This window comes from Ailuropoda melanoleuca, chromosome 10 (assembly GCF_002007445.2).
Source record: "Ailuropoda melanoleuca isolate Jingjing chromosome 10, ASM200744v2, whole genome shotgun sequence".
NCBI classification, from domain to species: Eukaryota; Metazoa; Chordata; class Mammalia; order Carnivora; family Ursidae; genus Ailuropoda; species Ailuropoda melanoleuca.
In genome coordinates this window covers 26100086-26126616 of record NC_048227.1, presented here as the reverse complement: position 1 = coordinate 26126616, position 26531 = coordinate 26100086, and the positions used below count along the sequence as shown (strand labels likewise).

At 54.0% G+C, this 26531-nt stretch overlaps 1 protein-coding gene and 2 long non-coding RNA genes across 4 annotated transcripts in view; 2 read left to right on the top strand and 1 right to left on the bottom strand.

The window, feature by feature from the left end:
• ABCC6 (ATP binding cassette subfamily C member 6) overlaps positions 1-26531 on the bottom strand; it is a 52172-nt gene that overhangs the window by 9942 nt on the left and 15699 nt on the right. Inside the window, exons 8-25 of the mRNA XM_002927004.4 lie at positions 26327-26530; positions 24914-25091; positions 21988-22149; positions 20138-20230; positions 18470-18673; positions 17115-17261; positions 16378-16465; positions 15893-15968; positions 14031-14157; positions 13670-13846; positions 11387-11554; positions 10778-10952; positions 9190-9265; positions 7595-7715; positions 5597-5804; positions 4362-4672; positions 3209-3408; positions 1125-1251 (exon numbers count right to left, since the gene is read on the bottom strand). Of these exons, the coding sequence (XP_002927050.2) occupies positions 1125-1251; positions 3209-3408; positions 4362-4672; positions 5597-5804; positions 7595-7715; positions 9190-9265; positions 10778-10952; positions 11387-11554; positions 13670-13846; positions 14031-14157; positions 15893-15968; positions 16378-16465; positions 17115-17261; positions 18470-18673; positions 20138-20230; positions 21988-22149; positions 24914-25091; positions 26327-26530 (2842 nt within the window). The remainder of the gene's footprint in view (positions 1-1124; positions 1252-3208; positions 3409-4361; positions 4673-5596; positions 5805-7594; positions 7716-9189; positions 9266-10777; positions 10953-11386; positions 11555-13669; positions 13847-14030; positions 14158-15892; positions 15969-16377; positions 16466-17114; positions 17262-18469; positions 18674-20137; positions 20231-21987; positions 22150-24913; positions 25092-26326; position 26531) is intronic.
• On the top strand, positions 5934-14672 carry LOC109490802. Its single transcript, XR_002144195.2, has 4 exons — positions 5934-6696; positions 9596-9700; positions 13702-13831; positions 14064-14672. It is a non-coding gene; the product is annotated as an uncharacterized LOC109490802 (long non-coding RNA).
• Positions 15850-24156, top strand: LOC117804167. 2 transcript variants are annotated; one of them, XR_004628476.1, is made up of 7 exons: positions 15850-16007; positions 17742-17828; positions 18155-18334; positions 18437-18632; positions 18937-19025; positions 19332-19434; positions 24037-24156. It is a non-coding gene; the product is annotated as an uncharacterized LOC117804167 (long non-coding RNA). The 2 variants fall into 2 exon arrangements; XR_004628477.1 differs by lacking the exon at positions 17742-17828.

Below are 26531 nucleotides of genomic sequence, written 5' to 3'. Positions count from 1 at the left end.
ACACGTATTAAGCATCTACTGTATGCCGTGCATGCTGGAGGCGCTGGGGACACAGTGGGATCCAGTTTTAAAATCCCTGTCTTCAGGGAGCTCTGGGCTTTACTACATACAGTATCTCATTTCCAAACAACCCCACAAAGTGGATTATTGCTGTCCTCACTTGTCAAGTTAACAAGTCTTTGAAGCCACATCACCCTGCCTGATACCAGAAAGCACGAGCCTCTTCCAACAGATCATGGGTTTTCAACAAGGCAGCCAACAAATGAATAAATAGGCCGCTTCCTAGATGGCTGACCTTGAGACAGTTCCTTTGTTTCTTTAAACCCCAGTTTACCCATCTGTGGAATGAGGTACCGTTTGGCTTCTTAGAGTTGAGAGGATTAAACGAGATGTGCCATATGTAGCACAGAAATCACTGGGCCGTCCACACAGTAGGTGCTTTCTAAATGTTCGTAAGCTCCTTCTTCCCTAGGCTAGGACCCCAAGAAGAGGCAGGACAGGTCACCCAGAAGGCATATGGGAGTGGGGCACTGCCCACAGCCACACGGCCTGAAAGCTGCAGCTGGCCAGGGACCCGGGGCATGAAGGAGAAAGGAATTCACATTTGTTGATTGCCTACTGTGTGCTTGGCCCTCTCCACACTATGGCACCTGGATTCAAAGCCTGAGTCCACCACACATTTGCTGTGTGACCGTGGGCAAGTTCCTGAATCTCTCTGTGCCGGAGACTCACCATCTCTAGAACAGTCTCTGCCTGGTGAGTTGTTAATAGGGCTAAGTGAATAAATCCATGTAGAGGGCTCAGAACTGTGTGGGGCACGTAGTAAGCTTGTTAGGAATACCAGCCAAGTGGATTTCCTGAATCCTGANAATTTAGCAGTGCGTGGGTAATGTACTCTATATACCTTATCCCAGCTACTCTTTACAATGTGTGAGGAGATCACTGCCCCATTGTTCAGATGAGCACACTGAGGCTCTCTGAGGGAAGTCTCTGGCTCAAGGTCCAGGAAGGTCACCCCAGCTAAGCTTCTGCAGAGCTGTATTTTCCTCACTGGTTGGCAGTTTGGACTCGGCTCCTTGAAGGTCCCACTGGCAGGGGTCTGTGTGTCTTGGGTGTTGGAATACCTGGAGGGCGGCGGACACCGAGAAGCCCACAAGGCCAGCGCTAAGGTGGGCCTTGCTCAGCACAGCACACAGGGCGGCCACCAACACCAGCAGGTTCCCCAGCAGCTCCATGTTGGCAGCCAGCCACCTGCGAGGGGAGGCAGGTCAGAGCCGGGTCAGCGGGGGGCCCTCTGTGTAGGACTTGCTTCTCGGGGCACAGGGACTGGTCATCGTGCCAGCCTGAGTCCCACAGGGGTCCCAGCAGTGGCCCCCTCCATACCCCAGGCCCCACCCAAGCTCAGTGGATGGGGGAGATTGATGATTTCCTGTCTCACCTGTGCCCAGCTCTGAGCCTGGCACACAGTAGGTGCTGAAGTGAAGTTTTGCCATGGTGCCAATTTTCTGTCCCTGGGATACGCCTGGCCATATTCCTTGTGCTCCCCCTGCCTGAACCCAACCTCCATCTTATCTTCATGGCCACGTCGGCTTGAATGTTGCCTCCTCCAAGAGCCCTCCTGGACTGCTCCTCCCTTTCTTTCTCACATGTAATTGATAACTTTATAGCAGTTACCACTCTTTATAATAAAACTAATTACTCAGTCCGTGACCATCAGTCTCCATCGGCGGACTGAGCTCAGCGTGGGCAGCGGCTTTGTCTCGTTCATGACTCTGTCCCCAGTAACTTAGCACAGGACCCAGCACTTAGTAGGTGCTCAATGACTAATATATTGAGTGGATGAATAAATATGCAACCCCTCCTACTGGATTCCTACTCTACCATTCATTCATTCAACAAACACGTATTAAGCATCTACTGTATGCCGTGCATGCTGGAGGCGCTGGGGACACAGTGGGATCCAGTTTTAAAATCCCTGTCTTCAGGGAGCTCTGGGCTTTACTACATACAGTATCTCATTTCCAAACAACCCCACAAAGTGGATTATTGCTGTCCTCACTTGTCAAGTTAACAAGTCTTTGAAGCCACATCACCCTGCCTGATACCAGAAAGCACGAGCCTCTTCCAACAGATCATGGGTTTTCAACAAGGCAGCCAACAAATGAATAAATAGGCCGCTTCCTAGATGGCTGACCTTGAGACAGTTCCTTTGTTTCTTTAAACCCCAGTTTACCCATCTGTGGAATGAGGTACCGTTGCTTCTTAGAGTTGAGAGGATTAAACGAGATGTGCCATATGTAGCACAGAAATCACTGGGCCGTCCACATAGTAGGCGCTTTCTAAATGTTCATAAGCTCCTTCTTCCCTAGGCTAGGACCCCAAGAAGAGGCAGGACAGGTCACCCAGAAGGCATATGGGAGTGGGGCACTACCCACAGCCACACGGCCTGAAAGCTGCAGCTGGCCAGGGACCCGGGGCATGAAGGAGAAAGGAATTCACATTTGTTGATTGCCTACTGTGTGCTTGGCCCTCTCCACACTATGGCACCTGGATTCAAAGCCTGAGTCCACCACACATTTGCTGTGTGACCGTGGGCAAGTTCCTGAATCTCTCTGTGCCGGAGACTCACCATCTCTAGAACAGTCTCTGCCTGGTGAGTTGTTAATAGGGCTAAGTGAATAAATCCATGGAGAGGGCTCAGAACTGTGTGGCTCGTAGTAAGCTTGTTAGGAATACCAGCCAAGTGGATTTCCTGAATCCTGACTGCCACCCCACGAAAGCCATCCCCCTTTGACAAAGGAGGCTCAGAGAGGTGTGTAACTTGCCCAAGATCACCCAGCGAGGAAGTTGCCAGGCTGGGATTGGAGCCCATGCCTGTCTGTGCTCAAAGCCTGCGTTCCCGAAAGGAGGCTGAGAAGGTTTGTGCAGCTCCTCTATCACCGAGGCAACAGAGGCTGGTCCAGTGGCTTGGCCTCGGACATCTCTACCTCCTGCCCACCTGCTGCGGGGGATGCCTCAGGCCACATTCCACCTGCTCCCGGCGCGAGGCAAGTGCACGCCTGATATGCAGCCTCAGTTTTATCCCCGCCTTGCCGTGTGACCTTAGGCAGGCCACTGAGCTCTCTGGCCACACAGTAGGACACTCGGACTCACTCTGTGGGGACAGAGATGGAGTATGGTGTCTTCTCTGCCCCCAGGCCCTTCCTACCTCTCAGCCACCAGCCGTGGGAAACTGACTCTCTGGCTTTCGTCCACATGTGTGTCATTCTGAACCACAAAGGAGCACTGGGCCTGGAAGGCTCTGACCACGGCGCTGCCCTGGAAGGTCTCGGCCACATGGGAACACACGAGCGAGTGCCTGGCTGACTCCAGGCGTCTGAGCTGGCACAGGCTGGCCGTGTACAGACTCTGCAGTGGGACAGGTGCAGAGGGGAGAAGTCACAGACACAGAATCACAGGGGAGCCTCAAGGACAGACTTTCTGACCAGGCTCTGCTACCAGCTTGCTCTGTGACCTTGGCCTAGTTGCTTCCTGTCTCTGGGCTCCCATCTCCTTGCAGAATCAGAGTTACATGGTCCTTTTTAAGATCACCTGGGAAGCTCTAAAACCTTCCCGTGGCCTCATCCCAGAACGATTAAGTCCGAATCTCTGGTGGGGTCACCTTGGCCTAGGTATGTTTAAAAAAAAAAAACCTGGGTGATTCTCAGGCGCAGCCAGGATTGAGAAATCATTCCTCTTGTGTGAATGTCTCATTCCCAGCTCTGAGGCCACCCGCTTCACTTAGGGCCAGTCCCTGTGGGAACAAAACCATAAAGGACACGGAAGGTAGTTGGCCAATTGGAATTCATTCCCTTAACCAGAGCCCCCATACCAGGCGCTGGGAACAAGTAATCCGCAATGTTATTTGGTTTGAGTTGCCACTTGTGTGCAGGCAAGGAGGACTGGCATCAGCTGAATACCCAGGCTGTGTGTTAGGCTCTTTACAAATAGTATTTATTAACGTGAGGAGAGCATTCATGGGCTTCACGATTGACAGATGGGAACACCTAAGGCCCGGAGGGACAAAGCAGCTGGTTCAGGTCTCTATGGCAAGTAAGTGGCAGGGCCTGGATTCGAACCCACCTCTGCCTGCCCCCACCACTGTCCCTCCCCAAGCCAAGTCAAGAAGACGGGAGAGAAGACAGCGATGGTTGTAGGTTGTGGTGTCTCAAATTGTGGTGTCTCTGCCTCTGGGAATTCTTCTAGGGATGGTCCCCAGATGCCCACTGGGCAGAAGCTTGTACAGGGAATCCTGCCCAGAGACAGGGGACTGCCTGAGCTGACCTGAGCTGGCCCCAGGAACCTCCTCAGTCTCTCCCTACCTGAAACCCAGCATAGAGGACCAGCAGCGGCAGGATGGCCACAGCAGCCAGCGGGGTGGCCACCGTCACCACCAGGATGACCTCCAGGAGTCCGAAGATATAAATCAGCAAGGACCGGACCTTGTCTGGGATGTCCACATCGACTGTGTCTGTCTCCTTGGAGAAATGATTCAGCAGTTTCCCGAAGAGGGTCCGCTCAAAGAAGCCAATGGGAGCTGGCACCACATCCCACAGAAGTCTCTGGAAAAGCAGGCTGGATGCCCGGATTCCCCCTAGGAGCACCATGGTCATGGAGGCAAACAGCCCAAGGGCTGGGGAGAGAGAGAGGGTATCAGAGCATGAGAGCTGAGACCACCCCCCAACCACCGCATGGTGGCCACCTTATGATCTGACCACCCTGATAGTCCCTTGACGGAACCACCCTACAGTGGGTTAAGTAGTGTGCCTCCCCACCCTGCAAACTCAAGGCCACCAGGAACCTCAGAATGTGACCTTATTTGGGAAGAGGATCTTCAGAGATGTTTTCCATGAAAGATCTTGAAATGATATCACCCTGGATTTAGAGTGGGTTCTAAATCCAACGACTAGTGTCCTTACGAGAAGAGGAGACACCCAAAGGCACGGAGAAGGTGATGTGAAGACAGGTATAGATACTGCAAGCCAAGAATTGCTGGCCTCTAACAGAAGCTGGGAGAGAGGCCCAGGACCGATGTTCCCTCAGAGCCTCTGAGAAGAACCAGTCCTGCTGAGAGCTTGGTTGTGGGCTCTGGCTTCAGGACTGTGAGACCTAAGTTTCTGTTGTTCTAAGCTACCAAGTTGGTGGTAATTTGCATCAACCCTAGGAAACTAATATACCCCCTTCCTCCCAATGCTGATCCGTGTGCTCGGGGTGCGGCTCACTTCCCTCCTGTCTTATCCCTGGCCAATCCAAACGCCAAGGTTGGTCTCTCCCTGCCTGAGTCCTCAGCTGCTCCCAACAACGGGGGGCTAAGATCCTGCATTTATTTGCTGATGAGTCTGGTACAGATTCCAGGGCTCCAGGAGAGGGGGGGATGTGCCATATCCCCCACTCCCCCAAGTTTTATCTGAAGGATGCAGGTTTGCACTTGGGCCCAGGATGTTTGCCCGGATGTCCAGGGAGGACAGGGGAATCCAGGGACGGGCAGAGCAGGGAGCCTTGAGCACCTTGGAGGGGGCTGGGAGGATGGAGGGTGAGGAAGGCCGGCGAGGGGTACCTTGGAGGCAGCCCAGGAGCCCAAAGATCCAGCCCCGCAAAGCCGCCTGTGTCTGCCGCCCGTCCACAGTGGGGTCGTCCGCCCACAGGCTCAGCCAGTAGCCGCAGCAGAAGGAGGCCACTTGCTGGCAGAGGAAGAGGAAGAGTACGTAGAGGCAGAGGGGAGCCCCGACAGCCCGCAGGTAGGTCAGGTACATGGTGGCCTTCACCTGTAGCACATGGAGGGGAGACGGGGCAGAGAGAGGCCCCGGGGGAAGGAAGGGAGGAAAGACCACGTGAGGCCTTCAAAACACATCGACAGGGCAGATGGAACCACGACGCAGACCTTACTTGTCTTCTCTCGGCGCCTCCCACCTGCAGTGCCATCTCTCCTTCAGGCCCCACCTCGCCTCCAGACCCCTTCCCCTGCAGAACCCTCAGAGGGCCCGTGGGAGCCGTAAAGGGGACAGGCTGTGGCCCTTCCTGGCTTGGGAGTGATTTATTGAACACAGGCTATAGGACAGGCATGTGTCTCTGCCCCCATCATAATTCCCACCTGACAGATAAGGAAACCAAGGCACGAAGAGGTTAAGACCCTTGCCTGAGGTCCAGCTCCCATGAATCTGAAGTTCTTCACATGGCTATAGCCAGCACAAACTTCTGGAAACATCAACCCGATCCCATCTTGCTGTTGCTGACCTGCTTGTGGCTTTTTCTTGCTCTCAGAAGAAATTCCAAACTTCTAGTCATCTCTCTGACCTTACCTCCTACTCACTATCTGCTGGTCTCATGGGAATCCTCTTCTTTTCTCTGGCACCCTAAGCTCCTTCCCACCTCAGAGACTTTGCACCTGCTGTTCCCTCTGCCTGTAATGCTTTCCCACAGCTCTTCCTGCGGCTGGTCCCTTGCTTTAGGGTTCACCTCAAGTGTCACTCTTCCGAGTATCTTAATCCAAGCAGGCTCCTGACCCTCAGTTGGCTGATCCCCATCTCATTGCCCTTCCTTATTTTTTTTTTATAGCTTTTATCATTATCTGCTATTACCTTGCTTAGTAGCCCGATTGTTTGCTGACTGTCTCCCGCCACTAGTATGCAGTCTCCACCAGAGCAGAGACATTGCCTGGTATGTAATGGGGGGTTCTATAAATGTTTTCTGGGTGGATGGTTGGGTGGGACAATGGGTGATTGGGTGATTGGGTGAATGGGTGAATGAATGGATAGATGGGTGGGTGGATAAATAAATGAGTGAGTCTGTAGATGAGTGGGTGCATAGGTGAGTTGATGGATGGATGGGTAAGTGGATGGATGGGTGGATAGATGGAAGGGTGGATGGATAAGTGGGTGGGTGGATAGATAGAAGATGAGTAGATGAATGGGTGGGTGGGTGGATGGATGGTTAACTGAGTGGATGAGTGGATAGATGGAATATGGGTTGATGGATAGGGAGGTGGTTGGATGGATAAGTGGGTGCGTGGATGGATAGAGGGAGGATGGGTAGATGGATGGGTGGATGGATGGAAGATGAATAAATAGATGGATGAGTGAATGGGTGGGAGGTTCGGTGAAATGGATAGATGACTGATTAGGTGGTAAGTGGCTAGATGGATAAGTAGGATGGGTAGGGTGGGTGGTAAGGAATGAATGAGTAGGTAGGTGGATGGATGGGGGGACAAAGCAGCATACAAGAAAAGAAATAGTATAAGCTGCAGATTCTCTGTCCTAGATTTGAGTCCCAGGTTGCTCCCTTGCTAGCTATGAGAACACAGACAAACTCTTTAAGACCTCAGTTTCTTCATCTCTAAAATGGGGCTACCATCATCTAAGTATAGGGTGGTTGTAAGCATTAAGAAACATGAAGCGTCTAGAGTCTTACTTGGCACACAGCAGGTGTTCAATAAAGGTGAGTCTCCCCGCTCCCTGCCCAGTGCTGTATCTGATGGGAGGTCTTGAGCCCCGAGGGGTGGAGGGGGGCGGGCAGCTGTAGCAGTGGACACAGAGGGGAGGGAGCAGCTGGTGGTTACCCTGCCCTTCCGCACGCCGTCCTCTCCTGTTGGCCGTCCTGCCCACTCAGGCTCCTCTAGGGCATCCCTTGACTGGGCCTCTGAGGTGGTGCCGTCCTTCTCGGGGACTAACTTCAAGGACCTGCCATTGAGAGGAAAGGAGGACAAATCAGTGTCTGTCCACGAGCTGTGTGTGCACCCAACCCTCAAGGCCACTGGTGGCCAGCGAACCCTGAGCTACACTCTCCACTCACTCGTTCACTCACACGTTCGTTCTGCTAGCATATTGAGCACCACGGGGTGTCGTGCTCCGTCCTCCCTCTGTGGTGCCCGGCGAAACGCCACCTCGTACCCCAGAGGTGAGCCAGCCTATTCTTCTGATGCCGTCTCACTGAATGAACTTATTTGCCCGACTTTGGAACGTGGTTTTTCAGAGTCTTTGTTTTGGCTTAAGCTTTGCTACAATCATTTTGTTTGCCCCTGCTGTTTACCCTCAGATTTATCAGTCCAGTTTGGCAGAATGTCCATTTTGCACAATTCAACATTGAGGATTTCTTGTATGTTCCTTTCATCTATGGACAAGTGGGCTGCCTTAACCTTAAACGTGAATTGCCATCTGCTGACTGTGAAGCCATGGGCAGCTGACTTATCGTGTCTGTGCCTCAGTTTCTTCAGTCATCAAACGGGGCTAGTCTATGTTTGTCTGTCTAGCTACCATTCAATCATCTACCCATCCATCATTTATCAATCTATCATCTATCTATATGTTCATCTATGAATATCTATCTATATATCTGTCTATTTATCTATTTTTATCATCTATCTGATTTTATGTAAGATTATTGTGAAGACAGGTGGGATTGTCCACTGTGTGACCCAGACGTACTCTGGGTAGCTAGTTGGCATGGGGAGAAGCTGTGCCCGGCCTCTACTTACCCCCAGGGACCGAGGCCCCTCCAGATCCCCCTGAGGTCCCCCGACAGCTGACACTTAAGCTCACACTGCCTGGCGCCCAGGGGTCCACTGTTGTGTTTTACAAAATCACTTTTCATAAAAAGAGAGAGCACTGGGTGGCTCAGTTCCTCTGTGGCAGGCAGCCCCCGATGAGTCCAGCTATGGCCTGGCCAGAGGGGGCTGGAGAGAAGGGGACAGCAGGCCTTCTGGTGAACCCACTGCCCCGTGTGTTCTGGCCTGCGCCAAGTGCTCCCATGAGTGTAGACTCAAGCCCTTTGTGCAGCAAGCTTGTCAAGCACGATGAATGACAGGGCCAAGCAGGTCATTAACACCTGTGGCGAGGAGCTTTCTTTGGAGCCAGCTCTGCTCCCCTCTGGCAACAAGGCCACCTGACAAACTGTAAGGCATTCGTCATATTTGAGGGCACACTGGGCATTCTATGAACTGGCCGCTTGAGGACTTCATCATTTTGGCCAGTTGATTATCAAATACTTTAGGTGAAGAATCCCGCAGCTGAGCACCATGGAGGGCACTGAAAAGGGGTGGGGTCCAGAATAGTTTGGGCCACCCTTACCTGCCTGAGATGCAGCTGGTGACCCAGGGACCCTGCCCCACGGCCTCAGCCCGTGCCCTCCCTGCACTCAGCACCACAGCGGACTCACCTCTCAGGGCCACCTGCGGGTCTCCCCTGTCCGGCAGAGCCTCTGGGGTCCATGGACTCGGTCGTGAGTTCTGTTTCTGCAAGGTCAAAGGAGTCCTGTCACGTGATGGGGGTCAGCACTCGGCGTCCAGACACTGGCTTTGACATCTGCTGGCTATATGGCCTTCACCTGTCTGAGCATCTCTCCTCCGATCTGGCTCCTGCAACTGCTCTCCACCCTTCCTGGGTTCTTCTGGGAACGTTATTCCTCCCTCCCTCCCTTCCTTCCCTCAGCAAACAGGATTGCACACGTGCTACGAACTTGGGGCTGGAAAGCAGTAGCAAATACTATGCATGGTGAACTGCTCCATGTTCCCCCTGATAGCCTTGGCCCAGCAGTTCCTTGTGCCTGGAATGTTCTTTTCTAGTAACTGCCAGCGAACCCCAGGAGTCACCTCCCCGAGGAAGGACCCTTGTCCGACCGTCCCCCAAGCCAGATGGGTTCCATCTCCAAGCTCCAGGAGGGTGACACGGTGAGTCAACGTTTTGGACTTTTACCAGGGTGAGCCAGTGCTCAACAGATGTTTTCACCCAAGGCAGAGCCTGGGGCTGGGGGCCCCTGACTGTGTGTCCTTGCTTTGTCATGGTGGGGGGGGGTTGGGGTGAGGGCAGCATCCAGCCTGTTCATGAAAAGACACATGTTCTGGCGTCAAGCTGCTCGGTTCAAATGGCCAGCGCTACCACCTAGAAGCCACGTGAGCTTGGGCCAGTTCCTTCACCTCTGGGCCTCGGTTTTCTCATCTGTGAAATGGAGGCAAAGACAGCTCTGACCTCGCAGAGGCATTGTGACGATTAAATGAGCTCGTGCGTGGGAGGAGCCAGTCACTGTGGGGGGCTCGCATCAGCGGCTTCACTTCTGATGCGTGGTCATTTTTGCAGCACGCGTTGTGTTTTCTGGTTATTAGAAGCCCTAGCTACGGGACGCCTGGGTGGCTCCGTCGGTTAAGCGTCTGTCTTCGGCTCAGGTCATGATTTTAGGGTCGTGGGATTGAGGCCCGTATTGGGCTCCTTGCTCAGCGGGGAGCCTGCTTCTCCCTCTGCTTGTGCGTGCTCGCTCACTCTCTGACAAATAAGTAAAATCTTAAACAAACAAACAAAAAAAACCCAAAAGCCCCAGCTAGTGTGTCGTGGGCCTTCTGGCCTCTAGCCACCGGGTGACTACCTTGCCCCGCCTCTGCAGCATTAGGACCCAGATGTCAGATTCGAACACCCCCATGTTCTAATCGTGTGACCTCAGGAAATTCGTCTTTGCCCAGTGTGCTCACTAGTAACAGGGCAGTGGAGGCTGCACGTGCCTCATTGGGCAGTGGCACGGATCTCACAAAATAACGTCCGTAGACGCACTCAGCCCGGTCCCTGGTTCACAGAAGGTGTCACTAGCTCCAGCTGAGGGGAAGGATGTCCTCCTCGGAGAGCCGTCTGCTTCCAGGCCTGGGGCCCCATGGAGGCTGTGGCCAGAGGGTTCTAGTCATGCCAGGAGGATCCTGGGAGCCTTCTCCCCTCGGGTGGCAGGAGCCAGGCACAGGCAGCCAGCAAAGCGCAGCCAATACCTGCATCTCCACTGCCTGCTGGATGTCTGGCTGCGTCCAGAAGGCTCACCAGGGCCCCCTTCCTGTGCAGAAGCTCCTGGTAGGGACCCATCTCTGTGATGGCTCCGTCTTCCAGCACCATGATCCAATCAGCCTGGGGCAGGACGTGGAGTGCATGGGTCACGAGAATCCGTGTCTGGGCAGGGAAGGGGTGGGAGTTACACTCCTGTGTTTGACCAGTCTTCCAGAGCTGGGGGGAGGGGCAGGCAGTGTCTTCGGGCTCAGCGCGGGGAGAGCTCCCCTTCTTGTATTCCTGCTCCCTTTCTCCGCGGCCCAGCAGAGCAACAGAGGGTTTCCTTCAAGCGGTGTCTCAAAACAAGGAGACACACGCTTCTCCCGAACCTGGCCAGTGACCTGAGGTTGAGCTGGAATAGTCTAACCATGGCCCCGAAAGCAAGAATTAACTGTTGTAAGCCACTGAGATTGGGGGTCGTTTGTCATGCGGCATCGTCAGAGCCAAAGCTGACCGTTGTAGAGGAAAATGAGACTCGAGGAGCACGGTGGGCAGACGGGGGTCAGGACGTCCCCTGCCTTTGCCCTGTGAACGTTGACACGTTTCCCCGAACTTACCGTCCCATGGAGCAGGCCGCCGGGCCCAATGACCTGGTCAAAGACGTGCTGGCCAACGTGGGCATCCAGGGCCGCCAGGGGGTCATCGAGCAGGTACACGGCAGCCTTCCTGTACACGGCCCGGGCCAGGCTCAGCCGCTGCTTCTGGCCTCCAGAGAGAGTCATGCCCTGTGGCCACAGCAGAGGGACAGGGGCCTGGTGTACAACTGCTCATCAGAGTGAGGGCCAGCTCACTGTGCCTGTCCCCTGGGGCCAACTGCCAGCTTCACACGCTTGCTCTCGAGCCAGCGTCCCCCTTGGCCTCCACCCAGCCTCGCTTCCCAGAGGAGTTGTCCACACGCTCTGCACCTACGTCCTCTCCTCCCACCCACTTGTCCCTTGAATCTGGCTTGCGTTCTCCTTTCCCCATCGTATGGTCCCGCCTTCCTCAGGGACACCAGTCATCTCCCTGTTGTTCAACCCAGTCCTTCTTTTCTTTTCTTTCTTTCTTTCTTTCTTTCTTTCTTTCTTTCTTTCATTCGTTTGTTCATTCCACTCACATTTTCCACATGGCTATTATACACCCAGTGTTCTAGGCTCTGGGGATACAGCAATGAACAAGACCCAGTCCCTGCTCTCATGCATCTTATACTCTAATGAGGGTGGGGTGGGAGACACATCATCAATAACAAACAAGTGAAATATATCACCTGCGGGAAGGTGTTATGTGCTATGAAGACTAAGAAAGTAGAATTAGTGTGTATGCTCAACCAGCATGAGGAGGGTTGCTGTGCTGGGTAAGGTGGTGGTCAGGTAAGGCCTCTCCACTAAGGGGACATTTGAGTTGAGACCTGAAAGAAGTGAAGGATGAGCCATGTGGACCCCTGGAAAAGAGCTTTATAAGCAGAGAGAAGAGCAGGTGCAAAGGCCCTGAGGTAGGAAACGTGCTTTGGGTGTTTTACGAACATCATGGAGATCCATGTGGCTGGAGTGAAACAGGAAAGGGGGAGCAATGATAGGAGATGGGGTCAGATAAGTGGGGCCAGACCTTGAGAAGCCTTGTTACCGACTGTCAGGACTTTGGCTTTGATTCTGAGGGAGATGGGATGACCTTGGAAGATTCCAAGCAGAGGAAGGATGTGGTGTGCCCTATGTTTGAACAGAATCCCTTTAGCTGCTGCATCCGGATTAGCCTACCTGGAGTGAAGACAGAAACAAGCAGGGCAGCTACGTAGGGGAGATTGATGGTGGACGATACCAGGACACTCTGGGTCTCCCCTGAAGGTGGACCCAGCAGGACTTGCTGATGATCAGATGTATGGGTGTAGGGAAAAGAGGAAAATCAAGGATGACACCAAGGTTTGGGATCTGAGCTCTGGAAGGATGGAGCTCTGGTCACTGGGGATGGGGGTGGGCAGTTCCTGGGGGAGCACTGGTTTGGTTTAGGATGTGACAGCAGGACAGAGGTGAAGGTCAGCTTCCTTCCTTCTGAAATACCCTTCCCATCCTCCTCCCTGGACACTCCTCAGCTGCACACAGGCTCCTCCAGACCCTCTCCTGGGCCCTCTCCTCTTCTAGCCAGGAAACCCACTCATTCCCTTAATAGTTGCTCCTACCTTTTCACTCTCCCCTCCCTAATCCCAGGCAGGGCAAACGTTTTCTTTAGGGGGCCAGACAGTAACTATTTAAGCCCCAGTCTCCATGACAAATGCTCATCTCTGCCCCTGTCATGCAAAGCAGCCGTGGACCCCCGGGTAAATGGGTAAATGACTGGGTGTGGCCGTGTCCCCAAAAGACTTCATGCACAAAAAGTGGACTGGATTTGACTTGGGGGTCATAGTTTGCTGACCCCTCCCCAGTCTGTAACTCCAGATGCTTATATCTTGTCTGTTGGACTTTTCTGCCCCAGACCCTTTGGTGAGACCCAGAGAGGGGAAGCTATTTGACCAATGTCACCCAGAAAAGCAGGGCTCTGGGGATACAGCAATGAACAAGACCCAGTCCCTGCTCTCATGCATCTTATACTTATACCAGGTCTCCTGACTCCCTGTTGCTGAAAACCCCTTTCCACCAATCCCTACCACACCTCTGCTTTTGTCTCTATTTGCAGTCATTCGCTCATTAGTCACTATTGATTGAGCTCTTCCTATGTGTTCAGCCCTGAGCGAGGCCCTCTGTCTGCTCCATTTCCCTGCTCCTTGGTCTCCTCTTTGTCCCTCCCTCCACATGGCCCCACAGGTCAGGGAGGCAAATGGTCCAGAGCTCTGATGCCTCTCTGTGCCAAGAAGTCCCCGAGACCCTCACCTGCTCCCCAATTTTGGTGTGGACCCCTGCAGGGAAGCTGCTCACGTCTGGCCACAGGGCGCAGGCCTCCAGGACCCTCTCCAGCCACAGCGGGTCCAGCTTCTGCCTGAAGCACACATTCTCTACCACGGACGTGTTCTGGACCCAGGTCTCCTGGGGCACGTAAGCCACAGAACCCTACAATGCAAACTCATTTGGCCATTAAAAGGCTGACAGGGATGGAGGTAGGAGCGATTTTGGAGAAGGTGGAGAAGTGGGGAGGGGCTGGGAGGAAGGGGGCAGGAGTGGGGGGCATGGGGAGGAGCCAGAGGGCTTTTATAATGGGGGACATTCTAGTAGACAGGCAAGGGGGCAGCCTCACCTTGATCCTCACTGATCCCTCCACCTTTGACAGCTCCCCGAGGAGAGCAGACAGCAGGGAGGACTTCCCTGCCCCCACGGCACCAACAACAGCCAGCAGATGACCTTGGGGCACAGTGAGGTTGATCCTGGCAACACAGGAGGGGAAACATGTTCCTGGGTAGGGCCCAGTCTGAGTCTGCGCAGGACTGGGCAACCCCAGACGGAGCCAGCATTTCCTCTGGCTTTTCATCCAGAGGTCCTTCCCTCTCCCAGTCCCTGTCTGGCGACTCAAGCAGCCATCCTTCCCCATGCACGTGCATATGCATGCACACACATGTGCATTCACACAAGCACACACATATAAGGCACACATGCACTACAGCACACACATACACGCACGCAGCCTCCCACACAAAGTCAGGCAAGCACACACCCACGCACACCACACATACCACACACGTGCAAACGCGAGCACGGACACGTGTGCACACGCACATCTACACAAACACACGAGCACATCTGTTCTAACGCATGCACACATATGCTCACACCTGTGTGTGCACATGCACATGCACCTGCGTGTGTACCTATGAACACCTGCATACATGTATGTACACACACACACACTGCACACACTGCTGCGGCAGGACGGTTTACCGGCCTCGCTCTTGTCTAGGTTACTGCACTAGGCTGGTCACCGCTTGCCCTCTGCCCCTGCCTGTGTGCCGTAGCCCATCCTCCACCCTGTGGCCGGAGGGACCCGTTAAAACCCAAGGGGGATCGTGAAGCTCCTTTGGCTCAAGCCCTCTGCTCCCCATTTCACTCAGGAGAAAAGGTAAAGTCCCAGCAGTTCATGAAGGATCCCAACCTCTTACTGCTCTGTCCCTTAGCTGCTCTTCCTCAGCCACACTGACCTCCCGTTTCTCAAAGACCGTAGGCCAGTGGTTCTCAAGCTGGAGGGAGTATGCCCCCCTTAAGTGTCATCTGTCACACCTGGTGGGGTTTGCTGCTAAAAGCGAGTGGGTACATACTGGAGGTTCTGCTAAATATCCTACAAGGCACAGCACAGTCCCTACAACAAAGAAATCTCCAGCCCTAAGTGTAAACAGTGCTGAGATAGAGGAAACTTGATCTAGGCACACTCCTGCCTCAGGACCTTTGTACTTATTGTTTCCACCGCCTACAAAGCTCTTCTCCCAGACAGCTGCAAGACTCATTCCTTCCCTTTATCATGACCTTACTATCACGCCTCTCCCTCGACATCACTCCCTTATCCTGATTTCTCATTTGTGTGCTCCCATCAGAAGGTAGGTCAGCCCCAGGGAACAGCGCCTGTGTTTGTCTCCTTCACTCTGTCCTTTGGGCCTCCAGCAGCGGCTGGCACACAGCAAGCATTTAATAAAGACTACGGAATGAGTGACTGACAATCGACATAAACACTGCCCAGCCTATTTTCTTTCCCTTCTTGAGGAGTGTCGGGGTTGGGCTGGGGGTTTTCTGTCACAGAGACCCAGCCAATGTTGGGGGCTGGAGGTGACAATGACCCGGGGACCGACACAGGAGGCAAAGAAGCAGATATGGCAGGTAAGGTTGGGCCATGGGGTTCCTCTTGGCCAGGGCCCTCTCGGTGTCATCTTGGCCAGTCTGGGGAGCGGGGAGGTGTCTCCTCCCTGACCAGGGAGGCTCATACTCCCTGTTCTTCCATTTCCAGGAGTCTCGCTTCCCCAAAACTCTCTGCCCGGGGCTGGTCCTACCAATCTCCCCGCCAGCCCCAGTGCAGACTAACCCACCCTCCAGTGCCTAGCTGTTGGAAGCTGCTGGAACCTCTGGCATCTACCTCCTGCCGATGGGAAGGTAGTTACCAGGGAGGCTGTGCTGTACCTGTGCAGACAGGGCGTGCTGTCCCGGGACCAAGCGAAGGTGCCGTCGTGGATGCTGATGCATGTCTCCCCAGCAGCTGCGGGCGGAACGGGGAAAGCCAGCCAAGCCGCGTTTGGTGAGTCTCATCGCGCAACAGGGCCATGCCCTCTCTGAGTCTGTTTTCTAGCTTGAGGAACACACGGCCATGCTTATGTGCCTGGCCTTTCCGCACGAGGGCAAGGGCCTGGTCGGTTAGAGGGTTCGTGGCCGTCTGCCCAGAGTGGCACACAGTAGGTGCTCACGAGTCGCTGCTGAATCATGGGGAGAAAGCAGCATCACGGTGTCTGTTTCCACGGTACGCAGCTGACGGCATCATCTGCATGTGCCGTCCTGGCGCCAGCAGCCCCCCAGCTGGGACCCTGGCATTTGGCCAGGGGAGGGGGCTGCAGGGGTGCTGCTGGTCCTGCCATCCCTCCCGCAGCCCTCCAGCCGAACTCTGCACTCACAGCATCTGGAGGGACTTGAGTCCACAGCCCCAGGGTCTACTTCTTCCAGGCAGAGGAAGGTGGCCAGACGGTCTAAGGACACCCGGGCCTGGGGAGACCAAAGCCCCAGGTCACTGATGCCCAAAGAGCAAAAAAAGAACTCAGGCTCTGGGTGTCTGATGCCTCAGGATGTGGAAAAGCTTCCGGTGGCCCAAGCCTGATGCATTTGCAAGGCATTAGCACAAAGCTTTCAGGGTCACAGGAAACGGTGCGCACTGGAGGTGGGGACACGATGTTGACAGTGACCTCTCAGCTCCTCTCCCCTAATTAGCATAATAAGGACAATCGGGCTGCCATCCTGCAGATGAGACCCAGGAGGAGGATGGCAGCTTTTCCAAGGGAATCATCAGACCATTATCAGAAATGATTCCAAACTTCGTCCACCTAGGGCGGCTGTTTCGATAGGGACGCGTCAGCGAGACCACTTGCTCTCATTGCCATCATGGCGCAGTGTGAGTAGAGACAGCAAGGGAAGAGAATCCACATAAAAATGCTTGCTGTGAAAAGGGGATGGGTGGCCTGGCACGTCGCTGTATCCTCTGCCCCTCCCTGCTTCCCTGCTCTGTCTCCCTGCCTCTTCCTCCCTCCCCTGTCCGGCCTCCTCCAGTGTAGGCAGTGTGGGGCGGCATGGCGTCAGGCCTTCCCGCTACACCGCTGCAAGGCTGCCCTCAGAGGGCCTCCCCAACCTGCTGCCTCACCTGGACCACGGAATTGATGGACAAGGGCAGGAAAACCTGAGCCTTTCTGAGGATGGTGAGGACGGTGAGGGTCACAAAGGCTTTCTCAGCGTCCATGGCATTCTCCTCGGCCACCAGCGTATGGACAGCAAACAGAACCAGTGCGGCCTGCGGGGACACACCGGGGGTGACAGTGAGCTGGGGGCCTGGCCCAGGAACCCAAGCAAGCGGGACATCTCCGGGGGCCTGTGTGGCCAAGCCCACCATGTTGGAATGGTCTCCTCCATCCGCCCCTCACCCCAAAGTCTGCCAGTCCCCCTGGCCTCATTCCTACTTCATGCAGCTGTGCAAGTGTTTCTTAAAAAATACAAGTGTCTTGGTGAAGGGAGCTGTGTGTGCAGCCCCTGTTCTAGGACCAGCAGCTGTGGGTTCCAGGCATCCGGGGATATCATGCCGTTTGATCTTGGTAGCATGTGGGAGGTTCTAGACATGGGTGGGACCTGTGGTCCTAGAAGGCCTTGGAGATGACCCTGGAGTTGCAGGTATCAGCAGCACTCGAAGGGAGGGCCCTGGGCATTGGAGGCGTCTGTGGTTCTGGGTGTCACTGGGTGATGTCAGTTCTAGGTGTTGGCGATGTTTCGGTTCTAGGTGTCACTTGGTGATGACATGATGGTCACTTGGTGCGATGGTGATTCAGTGATCCTGCCTGGGGAGCTCTCACGGTTCTGAGTGATGGTACTTGTGGTTCTGAGTGTTACCAGATGCCCTCCCCCGGGGGTGGGGGGTTCTAATCCTTCTGGAAATACTGGTTAAGGCCCACCTGCCACCAGCCTTGAATATCTTAGGAGGAGTTTGGATCATTTATTTATTTATGCGGCAGTGAGTCATTGCAGTTTGTCAGCAACGGCATGAGCGGAGTAAGAGCTGTTCTTTAGGAAGGCGGATCGGGCAGCAATCTGTGGAATGAACTGGAGGACAGGATAGGCACTGTGCCCCATGCAGGGCCGCTGCAGCCATGGCACAGCTGGCGTCAATGTGGACGTGGGGTTCTCCCCCTGCAGCTTCCTGCCCCTGTTGCCTCATCCCCGTGCCAGAAGCAGCAACAGTTCCAGATGCCTGGAACCTTCTACGGGAGAATGACGGACCTTATTAGCCACTGCCGCCTTCAGGGGAATGGTCTAATTGGTTAGCTAACTCAGCACAAAGCAAGGATCCCTGGCAGAGAGAAGAATCCAGGAGAGGTACATTTTGATGGATGGGGTGGTCTGCAAAGAGGAGCTCCAGGATCTTGGGGGGATAGGGGGCCCCACCTACCTCATCCCCCTAAGCACTTCCTCTTTCAGTCTACGCTCTGCTGAGAGACCAGGTGAGCTCACCAGAAACGTAGACACTTGGAAGGACACCAGAGACACAGAGAAGAGGAGGTTGGAGGTCCTCAAGGCGCCCAGCTCCTGGCCTCGGATGCTCAGGATTCTTTCTAGAAAGGCTCCCTCCCAGCCATGGGACTTGACCGTCTTCATATTCCTGATGATGCAGCTGGTGAGCCGTGCCCGAGAATCCTTCTGCCTCATGTGCTCTTCCTAGGACCGGAGGGAAGAGGAGGGCAGAGGTCAGGGAAACTTCAAGAATTCTCCTTCTGCAAAACCATCACACCCCACCTTCAGCAAATGCTGTTGATTCTTCCCCCACGCCTGGCCCCAAGCTGTCTGCCTCTCAGCATCACTGTCCCCACATCCTGGCCCAAATCACTGTCATCGTGCCCCTGAACCACTGTAGGTGTCTCCTCCCTTCTGTCCCCATGCTTCTGCCCTCATCGTGGGTGACAGATGATGTGCCATCACAGAGAGAAGCTCCCCAAGACCAGGGAAGGGGTGGAAGAGTCGGAGCCCTGAACCAGCCTGGGTGTGGTGCCATCTGGAAGGCTTCCTGGAGGTGAGAGTGACATGTGAGCTATGATGAGGAGGTGCTGAGTGCACAAAGAATGGGTGGATGAGGTGGACAGGGGAAGATGGAGGGGACAGCATGACCCAGAGGACAGGCAGTGTGGTGTAGGGGAGGGGGAGGTGGTCTGGACCATACTGGGACTTGGAAGTCAGGCGGAGGAGTTCAGGCTGTGTTTCCCTGTGTTTCACCAAGGAGGTGCAGGTGTGGAGAATGTCTTAGAGGAGGCCAGACAGGAGGCTGCAGAAACAGTGTGAGACCAATATCCCTCCTCCTTCCCCCCTCCCTCCTTCTAAGTGCCACGTATCATTCTGGAAGCTTGAGATCGCATCAGTGCGTATTTCCTCCTGCTGCGAAGGTTCCAGTCTCAAGAAAGAGAGACAGCAAATGGAAGAGCCAGGTACAAAATGACAAGTGCTCTGGAATCAGACATCACAGGCCAAGTGGATGAGCAGCTGGGTGCTAAGGGGAGGGACACGTTGCTATGGTAACTGGGGGCCAGTGAGGGCTTGGGGTGGGGGAAACAGGGACGTCTTGGAGGAGGGCGTTCCAGGCAGAGGGAGCCAGGGGCGCAAAGGCCCTGAGTGGAGCTTGAGGGTCGGGGCAGTGGAGTGAGCCGGGGCAGTGGAGTGAGCCAGGGCAGAGGGCCAGGAGGTGAGGCCAGATCACAGCTGGCCTGCTGGCCACCGCCGGATTTTGGCTTGGACTCTGAAGGCGATGGGAGCCATCATGGTTCTGAGCTGAAAGGGGTGTGTGAAGAGGCCCAGGTAGGGATGAGGACAGAAGCAGAGCCCCAGGGAGCGTGAGACAGGGGCAACATTCTGGACGCATCTGCTGACGGATGGCACGTGAGAAAAAAAGATGCATTTGAAAGCTGACCCATGGCTGGCTTATGCCCTGAAGGCTCAAGGGGTGCAGCTGCCATCCACCGAGATGGGGGTACTGGGTGGAAGGCGAAGGTCTGAGTGATGGGAAAGGCTCACGTCACCATGTCCCCCCTCCCCCTCCTCACTCCCTGCACCTGCGCCAATGCCAGTCCCATGACCTGCTGGCTTCCCCTTCCCACTGCCCGCCCAGCGTGTCCCCTCTCCCAAATGTCACACCTGATGCTGTTTCCTCTTCTTGGTGATGAAGAAATTCAGAGGGAGGAGGCTCATGAAGACAGCGATGGCAGTGAGGGCAGAGGGTCCTAGAAGCTGGAGACAGAGGGTGGGATGCCACAGGACATCCCCAGGGGCCCAGCTGACGATCCCAAGGGATTTGGTCAGACTTGTGTCCTAAGGCAAGGGACGCCAGGGAAGCTGAGGTGAGCAGCCACCGGATACCTGTGAGGATGGAGTCCTCCTCTGTCATGGAGGGAAACAGTGCCCCTCCCCCAGTGCTGCTGGAGGCATATTCAAGTAGTCATGCTTCGAGACAGGACAGTGCAAGGGTGCATGCCTGGCCAGAACAGTTCTCGGGAATCAGGGTCTGAGTTCAAATTCTGGCCCTGGCACTTACTGGTGTGGCCTTGGGCAAGTTACTTACCCTCCCTAAGCTGCCGCGTCCTCGTCTGTGAAAGGGCAATCGTTGCCCATCACATATAGTAAGTGCCCATGTCATACAATCAATTACTATCCTAGTCTTCGTTTCACCCCTCACAAGGTTGCCAGATTTAGCAAAAAACAAAACAAAACATAGGATGCCTAGTTAAATTTGAATTTCAAATGAAATAACGAATGTCTTTTTAGTATAAGTATGTCCCGTGTTATATTTGGGATATACTTATACTAAGAAATTATTCAGTTTCTCTGAAATTCGTATTTAACTGGACGTTGTGTATTTTGTCTGGCAGCCCTCACCCCCCCACCAGCTTTGTGACTTTGGGACCGTTATGTTCCCTCTTGGGTTTGGTTTCTCTATCTGGAAAATGGGGTGGGGGTGGGGTAAGTGATTTCTAAGGAGTTGTGACTGTTTGAAATTCCACCCGAGGTCATCTGCACCCAGTTTCTAGACAAACCCCACCCCTCTTCAGATCAGGGCCCTCAGTTTCCCTTCTGTGTCTGTAAGGACACTAGTTCCGTAATCTCCTTAACCGACCAAGCCTGTTTCATTTATGCAACAATTGTGCCACCTAGTGGCCAAGTGGAGAAGTGCCCAGAAGGCAAACAGCTCCCAGCCAGGGTTGGGAAAATAATCCAAGAAAGGTGAAGAGAAGGTGAAGCTTTCTCTGGCAAAAATAGTATCACTTGGAAAACATGCTACAAATGCTAACTGTAGCAACCTTGATGTCCACCACTCCCCCGTTAGCCAGATTTCAGGGTGACCCTCTAATGTTAGGGGACCATCTGCCAAAAGGCCAGGGAAGTGATGGGTGAGACTTTTGCAGATTTGCTTGAGTCAGGGGGTCTGCCCAATCGTACACTCCGCATTTTCCTGAGTGTCCTTCCTTGCCCTCTCTCTTCCTGATAATAACATCTAACATTTATTTGTTTATTTTTAAAGATTTATTTATTTATTTGGAGAGAGAGAGGAGAGAGAGTAAAGGCATGTTCAAGAGGGGGAAGGAGCAGAGAGAGAAAATCTTTACCCAAGCTTGCTGCTCAGTGGGGACCCTGACCTGGGGCTCGATCTCACGACCTGTGACCTGTGAGATCCTGACCTGAGCCAAAACCAAGAGCGGGACGCTCAACTGACTGAGCCAGCCGGGCACCCCTCCCGTCTAATATTTATGTACTCCAGGTCAGGAACTGTTTGAAGGTGTGCCTACTGCATGCGGGGCCTTGGACACAAGGTAGCAAGTCAGACAGGGTCCTGGCCCCGTGCCCCACGGGGTCGGGACAGTAGGAGGGGATGTAGAGTGACCATGACGTACAGTGACCTAATGCCACTGAATGGTATTGGGGAGTATTCCACGCTCACCACCCATATGCCATTGGTACCCCCGCCCCGGGGTCTCTGAACTACGGCATACCTGCCAGAGGTAGACAAAGCAGGCAGTCATCCAGATGCTTGTCATCCACAGCCCGTTAAGGTACATGGTACTCTCCACCAGTCGCTGTACATCCACGGACACCAGGTTGACCACGTCACCCACGGCACTGGTCTTTCTGGAAGCACTGGACAGGACCAGGACCTGGGCAGGGCGGGAGGATCGAGACCTCAGTCCGAGGGAAGGACAGGACGAGTGCGGTGAGGGAAGGCAGGGGGGCCCACCGCACAGATGGAGCAGGGGCACCGCAGCCTGGCAGGCCTGAGTCGAAGCTTGTCTGCCCTTGCTGGCACAGGCAGGTCTCTGTGCACTCATCTGTCAAATGGGCCAGTAAACCTCCAGAGCCGCCCTCCCGGGGGCCGTCGTGAGAATTCAGAGAGATGACAAAAACAGAAAGGCTCTGAGATCCCTAGAGCCCTGCAGGGATAAGTCAATAGCATAACACGTCAAACCCTGGGGTTTATGACGATAATGGTGGTCCTTTGCTGAGTGCTCCCTACGTCCCAGGCCCTGTGCTACGCGAGCAGTGTCATTGTTTTCTGGGCTGGGGCACATCCCACAGACAGACAGAGCAGGGACTGTCACACTTCATTCCATCTGCAATGCCATGGATAAAATGCTCTATTTTTGTATCACTAAGGGAACAACAAAAAAAAAATCAGCGCAATTATCTTAAAACACACAAGACACATCTTGATTTCAGAAGGGTTAAAAAAGTGAGACGAGAATCAATGAAATGCAGAATGACTCATTCCATTTTACAGCCAAGGAAACTGAGGCACAGAGAAGTTGACCAACTTGCCCAAAGTTGGAGGGCTTATTAAAGGCTAGGCTAAGCTTAGAATCTGGGATATGGCCAAGGGCAGACATGAGCTAGACAGGGTGGCAGACTAACCCCGTGGGCATTTAATGTGCCCCTCACACCCTAACCTGGTTCTCTGGCAGCCCCAGATGTGCCCCGGCTCTGGGGTCACAGTGGACCCCATCCAGCCTGTTAAATTCTAGGTTCTATTTGCAATCCTCTCTGCTGAGTGTGTGAGGGAAGAAGTAAGCGGGTGAAGGAGTGAGCCCAGAATGAGTAGAAAATCTCCCAAAAACCCCCAAAACTTCACTCTGGGCCTCACAGTGAACTGAGTACTAAGAATATAGCTGTGAATGACGGAGGCTGGCAGCTTGCTCTCCCAGGAGGAGAGTTTGAGCTGGAAAGGGAAATTAACGACTTACATAGTTCATTCTTCTTTTTTTCCCCCCAAAGATTTATTTATTTATTTTAGAGAGAGACAGAGAGAGCGAGTGAGCATGCGTGCATGAGTGGGCAAGGGGCAGAGGGAGTGGGAGAAGCAGACTCCGCACTGAGCAGGGATTGACAAGGGGCTTGATCCCAGGACCCTGAGATCACGACCTGAGCCAAAATCAGGAGTCAGACGCTTAACCGACAGAGCCACCCAGGTGCCCCATAGCTCATTCTTTAATGACAATTATGAGGAGTGTTAGGAAGAAATGTTTTAAAATATTATTCAGTAATATTAGTAATATTATTCAGTAATAATAATTACTATGATTGTTACCTGTTAGCAAGGTAGACTGTGGGCCAGGGCCTTTTTTGTGATTTTCACAGGAAGGAAGGGCCAGGCAGGGGAAGCAGGATTGGCTCTTCTGAATAATCGCGATGGGCTCTGGGGCTCAGGAGCTGTCGCTCATGGTCCAGTACCTGGCCCTGGGGTGATGAGGGCAGGTGTGTGGCGGCCCAGAATGTTGAGAGCCCCGTGAAGGGGGCAGTTGGGAGGGTGAGCTCTGGATGGGTCGGTTGGCACGCGAAAAGCATGCGCCCAATGAGTCATTTACTACCTCTAGGAATGGGCTAGCCCTGGGCCAGGGAGGAGTCCCTCCAAGGTTGCCAACGCCCTGGATATCAAACCATTGGATGCGGAAAATAAGAAGACACGGTTAATGCGGAGGCAGGCCGGCAGGAAGAGCCGGGGTCTGACCTCTCTGGAGATGAGCAGTGGCCTCACCCTGTCTTCCTTTCAGCCTCAGCTCAGCAGGTGGACTCAAGACCACCTGGGCCACACCATGCTTGAGCTCATGTGCGCTTGGTGGATCATCCCCCAGACGTGGATCTGAAACCCAGCGGCCAGGCAGTCTGGGGAGCCGTCCACACAGCCATCCAGGAGCTGTTCTCCCTGCACCGCTTCTTCCCCGGGGAACAGCGCAGGTGCAAGAGGAGACTCATGGGGTCTGGCGCGCCCTGGCTCAGGTGCTCCAGACCCCACAGGAGCCGATATCTACGGCGGATAGTCTCATGCACTTCACTTCCAGGGCTCCCGAGGGGATATGAGTCACTGCACCAAGAGAAGCCCAAAGCTATGGCTCCCCACCAGGTATTTGTACTCCACTGACAGGATTTTCAGCCCTAGTGAATTTACCAATGGGTCGGGAGTCATTTTTACCATAAGCAGTGTTGCCTGGTAGCATAGCTGACAGCCCACCTCTGTCTGGTTTCTGCACAGCCCCAAGATTAGCCCCTTCTCCTCATGGGGGGACGAGGGGACGGTAGGTAGATGAAAAGAAATGCAAAGGGTGTCCAGGTAGTAGGAACAGCAAATGCAAAGGCCCTGAGGTGGGAGGTTGCCTGGTATGTTTGTGGCTGGAGTAGGTTGAGCAAGAGAGAAGGTGTGTGATGTGATAGAGTTGGAGAAGTCCCAGGGTCAGATCACTCAAGGTCTTAGGGAAATAACCAAGGAGGTGAGAGTGTAGTGAGAGTGACCACGAATAAGTAAAGTAGTGAATGAGTGCATTTTCAGGCACACGTGATATCATGTGAGCCTTCTTGGCTAGAACATTTATATAGAAATCGGGACAAGACAGGGGGGATGGGAAAGACCCACCCCTCTCCCCCAGGGCTCACCTTTCTGTATACCAGGCCCATGATGGCCGTTCGCAGCCTCATCTGCAGCACCTTGATCCTGTACATGAAGTGCTGCTCCAACAGCGATTGCAGGGAGGCAGAGAGGAACATCAGTACCGCAAGGAGATACCCCTTCCAGGCGGGAGTCGTGGGATTGCCCATAAACTCCAGAAAAAGGCTTTTGAGAGAGGGAGGGTACAAGTGGTGAGAGAAGGCATGTGTGGCTGTCTCCTTTGCCTGAGCCTGGCAAGGTGTGGAGGATCAGACAGCGTGGTAGATATTTTTGCCAAAATGGCTGCAGTGATTCCTCCCACCACCTGCACTCATTTTCAACATGACTGCTGTTCCTCTGACCAAGAGGTGAGCGTTTTATCCCCACCTGTCATGGCTGAATTGTGTCCCTACAAAATACCTATGATAAGTCCTAATCCCTGGTACTTTCGAATGCACCTGTATTTGGAGCTCGGGCCTTTTGGGAGCTGATTTAGTTAAAATAAGGCCGTTAGGGTGGGACCCTAGTCCAATCCCACTGGTGTCATTCTAAAAGCAAATTTGCATGCACAAGGAGATACAATCGGCATGCACACACAAAGGAAAAGCCATGTGAGGACACAGCAAACCAAGAGAGAGGCCTTGGATAAAATCAGTCTTGATCTTGGACTTCCAGCCTCTGGAATTCTGAGAAGATAAACGTGTTTTTGTCTAAGCCACCCAGCCTATAATCCTTTGCTACGGCAGCTCCAGCAAACAAATACACCATTCCCTGAATCTGGGCTGGCCATACAACCAGCTTCGGCCCAGAAAACACAGTGGAGGTGAGACTGTGCCAGCCCCAAGCGTAAGGGGTCAAGAGAAAATGCAGCTTTCGCTCTGTGTCTTTGAGCCCTGCCCGAGCAGACAGTGTGGGGCGTGAAAGATGACGTGGGGCTGAGACCAGCTGTCCCAGCTGAGACCATCTGAGACCAGCCAGTCCCCAGCCAGCCTCCCAGCTGACCGCGGGCACATGAATGAACCCAACTGAGGAACTGAAGAACTGCCCAGCGGAGCCCAGCCCAAATTGCTGGCCCACATTATCATGACCCCAAGAAGCAGATGTAAGCCTCTCGCTCTGGGGCTGTTTTGTTACACAGCAAAAGCTAACTGATTCAGCCAGGTTAGAGTTCATTCATTTTCTCTCCCTGAGGTTTGTCGCTTTCTTATTATTTATTTATTTATTTATTTTTATTTATTTATTTATTTATTTTTCCCTTCCTCAGTATCCTTTCCATCCACCCTCCAGGGCCCTGAGCTCTGGGGGACTAGGCAAAGGCAGAAGGAGAGCTGATGCCCCCCACCCCCTCACCCCGGCTCCGGAAGGACACCATTGAGGAAGGGACCGCCGGCCTCAGCAAGATCCCCAAGGCCTGGACCCACCTGAGGAGCTTGGGGATAGAGAACCTGAAGACATCACAGATGACAATGCTGAAGGTCGCCAGGAGGAAGGTGGAGCGGGACATCTGCCAGAGGGCTCTCAGCAGCGGGCCCCTCTGGCTCCCCTCTTGCTGCAGCAAGGGCTCCGTCTCTGGGGTCTCTACGCCACGGCTTCCTTTCCTTTTAGCTGCTCTCGCCTTGGTGCGTC